General features: G+C 25.0%; 1 protein-coding gene across 2 annotated transcripts in view; it reads right to left on the reverse strand.

The window, feature by feature from the left end:
- Nucleotides 1-5018, reverse strand: part of LOC133643108 (plakophilin-1-like) — a 50026-nt gene extending 45008 nt beyond the window's left edge. For both annotated transcript variants that reach the window (XM_062037521.1, XM_062037522.1), the window contains exon 1: nucleotides 4826-5018. In XM_062037521.1, the coding sequence (XP_061893505.1) occupies nucleotides 4826-5018 (193 nt within the window). The remainder of the gene's footprint in view (nucleotides 1-4825) is intronic.
- Between the last annotated feature and the right edge of the window lie 224 nt (nucleotides 5019-5242).

The raw sequence follows: 5242 nt of genomic DNA on the forward strand, positions 1-5242 counted from the left end.
GCAGGTCTGCAGGTGTGCAGGTATGCAGGTGTTGTCTACGGTGCAGGTGTGCAGGTGTTGTCTAAGGTGCAGGTGTGCAGGTGTGCAGGTGTTGTCTAAGGTGCAGGTGTGCAGGTGTTGTCTCAGGTGCAGGTCTGCAGGTGTGCAGGTGTGCAGGTGTTGTCTAAGGTACAGGTGTGCAGGTGTTGTCTAAGGTGCAGGTGTGCAGGTGTTGTCTAAGGTGCAGGTGTGCAGGTGTTGTCATCTTCACACAAGCTCTTACCTAACAGGCGCTGATATTAAAGGTTTATGATATTATGTTTATGATGCCACTCCTTCATGCTCCAATCACTAATCAGACTCTGATCAGACACACCTGATTAGTCTTTCAAACATTTACACTGCAAAGTTCAACTGCTAGTCACACCATAGTTTGTATGCACACACCATAGTTTGTATGCACACACCATAGTTTGTATGCACACACCATAGTTTGTATGCACACACCATAGTTTGTATGCACACACCATTGTTTGTATGCACACACCATTGTTTGTATGCACACACCATTGTTTGTATGCACACACCATTGTTTGTATGCACGTACAGCATTTAACACCTTTAGCACAACACTATGTGCAATTACATGACGGACTATGGATTATTCATAAACAATATAATATATGGACTATATATTAATAAACAATATCATTATGGACAATTTATTCATAAACAATTTAATTATGGACTATAGAATAAAAAACAATGTAATTATGTACAATATATTAATTAACCATGTAAATATGTACAATATATTAATAAACAATATAATTATGTACAATAAAATAATAAACAATGTAATTATGTACAATAGAATAAAAAACAATGTAATTATGTACATTATATTAATAAACAATATGATTTTGTACAATATATTAATAAACAATATAATTATGGACAATAAAATAATAAACAATACAATTATGTACAATATATTAATAAACAATGTAATTATGTACAAAATATTAATAAACAATGTCATTTTGTACAATAAAATAACAAACAATATAATTATGTACAATAAAATAATAAACAATGTAATTATGGACTATATAATAATAAACAATGTAATTATAAATAAATAAATGATACATGGGTATATAATTGTATAGCGCTTTTCTACCTTCAAGGTACTCAAAGCGCTTTGACAGTATTTCCACAAATGATGTACAATATATTAATAAACAATGCAATTATGTACAATATATTAAGTGACAATGTAATTATGTACAATATATTAATAAACAATATAACTATGTACAATAAAATAATAAACAATGTAATTATGTACAATAGAATAATAAACAATGTAATTATGTACAGTATATTAATAAACAATATAATTATGTACAATATATTAATAAACGATATAATTATGTATAATAAAATAATAAACAATATACTTATGTAGAATATATTAATAAACAATGTAATTATGTACAATACATTAATAAACAATGTCATTTTGTACAATATATTAATAAACAATGTAATTATGTACAACATATTAATAAACAATATAATTATGTACAATATATTAATAAACAATGTAATTATGTACAAATTATGTACAATATATTAATAAACAATGTAATTATGTACAATATATTAATAAACAATACAATTATGGACAATATATTAATAAACAATGTAATTATGTACAATATATTAATAAACCATATAATTATGGCCAATATATTAATAATCAATATAATTATGGACTATATATTAATAAACAATGTAAATATGTACACTATATTCATAAACAATATAATTATGTACACTATATTAATAAACAATGTAAATATGTACACTATATTCATACACATTATAATTACGTACAATATATTAATAAACAATGTAATTATGTATAATATATGTACAATATATTAATAAACAATGTCATTTTGTACAATAAAATAATAAACAATGTAATTATGTACAATATATTAATAAACAATATAATTATGGACAATATATTAATAAACAATGTAATTATGTACAATATATTAACAAACAATATAATTATGGACAATATATTAATAATCAATATAATTATGTACAATATAATTATGGACTATATATTAATAAACAATATAATTATGTGCACTATATTAATAAACAATGTAAATATGTACACTATATTAATGAATAATGTAATGATGTACAATAAATGTCAGGTCTGATACTTAGAAGTGGTCCTCTTCTGCAGGTGAATGTGTGTATGACATCATGTGTGTATGACATCATGCATGAGTATGTGGTTAGGAAGTTTGTCATCTCCAGGTGAACTGACCAGGCAGGTGAATATCACCCATGACATTATAATAACATTGTTTCACACATTATTACATTATAATAATAGTATTGTTTCACACATTATTACATTATAAAAATAGTATTGTTTCACACATTATTACATTATAATAATATTTGTTTCACACATTATTACATTATAATAATAGTATTGTTTCACACATTATTACATTATAATAATAGTATTGTTTCACACATTATTACATTATAATAATAGTATTGTTTCACACATTATTACATTATAAAAATAGTATTGTTTCACACATTATTACATTATAATAATATTTGTTTCACACATTATTACATTATAATAATAGTATTGTTTCACACATTATTACATTATAATAATAGTATTGTTTCACACATTATTACATTATAATAATATTTGTTTCACACATTATTACATTATAATAATAGTATTGTTTCACACATTATTACATTATAATAATATTTGTTTCACACATTATTACATTATAATATTGTTTCACACATTATTACATTATAATAATATTATTGTTTCACACATTATTACATTATAATAGTATTGTTTCACACATTATTACATTATAATAATTGTATTGTTTCACACATTATTACATTATAAAAATAGTATTGTTTCACACATTATTACATTATAATAATATTTGTTTCACACATTATTACATTATAATAATAGTATTGTTTCACACATTATTACATTATAATAATAGTATTGTTTCACACATTATTACATTATAATAATATTTGTTTCACACATTATTACATTATAATAATAGTATTGTTTCACACATTATTACATTATAATAATAGTATTGTTTCACACATTATTACATTATAATATTTGTTTCACACATTATTACATTATAATAATAGTATTGTTTCACACATTATTACATTATAATAATATTTGTTTCACACATTATTACATTATAAAAATAGTATTGTTTCACACATTATTACATTATAATAATATTTGTTTCACACATTATTACATTATAAAAATAGTATTGTTTCACACATTATTACATTATAATATTTGTTTCACACATTATTACATTATAATAATAGTAATGTTTCACACATTATTACATTATAATAATAGTATTGTTTCACACATTATTACATTATAATAATATTTGTTTCACACATTATTACATTATAATAATATTTGTTTCACACATTATTGCATTATAGTATTGTTTCACACATTATTACATTATAATAATAGTATTGTTTCACACATTATTACATTATAAAAATAGTATTGTTTCACACATTATTACATTATAATAATATTTGTTTCACACATTATTACATTATAAAAATAGTATTGTTTCACACATTATTACATTATAATAATATTTGTTTCACACATTATTACATTATAAAAATAGTATTGTTTCACACATTATTACATTATAATAATATTTGTTTCACACATTATTACATTATAATAATAGTATTGTTTCACACATTATTACATTATAATAATAGTATTGTTTCACACATTATTACATTATAATAATATTTGTTTCACACATTATTACATTATAATAATAGTTTTGTTTCACACATTATTACATTATAATAATATTTGTTTCACACATTATTACATTATAGTATTGTTTCACACATTATTACATTATAATAATAGTATTGTTTCACACATTATTACATTATAAAAATAGTATTGTTTCACACATTATTACATTATAATAATATTTGTTTCACACATTATTACATTATAATAATAGTATTGTTTCACACATTATTACATTATAATAATAGTATTGTTTCACACATTATTACATTATAAAAATAGTATTGTTTCACACATTATTACATTATAATAATATTTGTTTCACACATTATTACATTATAATAATAGTATTGTTTCACACATTATTACATTATAATAATAGTATTGTTTCACACATTATTACATTATAATAATATTTGTTTCACACATTATTACATTATAATAATAGTATTGTTTCACACATTATTACATTATAATAACATTTGTTTCACACATTATTACATTATAATAATATTATTGTTTCACACATTATTACATTATAATAGTATTGTTTCACACATTATTACATTATAATAATAGTATTGTTTCACACGTTATTACATTATAATAACTGTATTGTTTCACACATTATTGCATTATAATAATATTATTGTTTCACACATTATTACATTATAATAATAGTATTGTTTCACACATTATTACATTATAATAATAGTATTGTTTCACACGTTATTACATTATAATAACTGTATTGTTTCACACATTATTGCATTATAATAATATTATTGTTTCACACATTATTACATTATAATAATAGTATTGTTTCACACGTTATTACATTATAATAATATTGTTACATTTGGAATTGTGGGCTGCAAACACAAAGATGGCGCACAGTATAATTATGGAGAATGAACTCATAGTTCTTACTTTTAGGAGACAAAGAGGTGGATCCGCTCCTGCTGCTGGAGTGCCTAGACCTGGTCCTCTGCACGCTCTGGACCTGCTCCAGGACGCGCTGCTGGCCAGCCCCGTACTGGTGCTGGTGCGCGGGCAGAGCCAGCGAGGTGTCGTCGGCCGTGACGATGGCCAGGGCCGACTTGAGAGGCTCCAGAGCGGCCATGGCTTGCTCACCTGTCCGCCTCATGCTCGCAGGCTCTCAGGACGACGATCCGCTCGCTGGCAGGCGAGGGCAGGGCGCACCTTGGCCGGGCCACGCCCCCATTGATGCAAAGGTGCAGCTGCACGGAACACACCTGGCTCACCTGTGTCACCTGCAGGCGGACAGCAGTACTGCACCAGCTTTGCAAACTACAATTAAGTCATGCAGACACTTTACATATTTAC

The sequence above is a fragment of the Entelurus aequoreus genome, linkage group LG26 (assembly GCF_033978785.1).
Source record: "Entelurus aequoreus isolate RoL-2023_Sb linkage group LG26, RoL_Eaeq_v1.1, whole genome shotgun sequence".
NCBI classification, from domain to species: Eukaryota; Metazoa; Chordata; class Actinopteri; order Syngnathiformes; family Syngnathidae; genus Entelurus; species Entelurus aequoreus.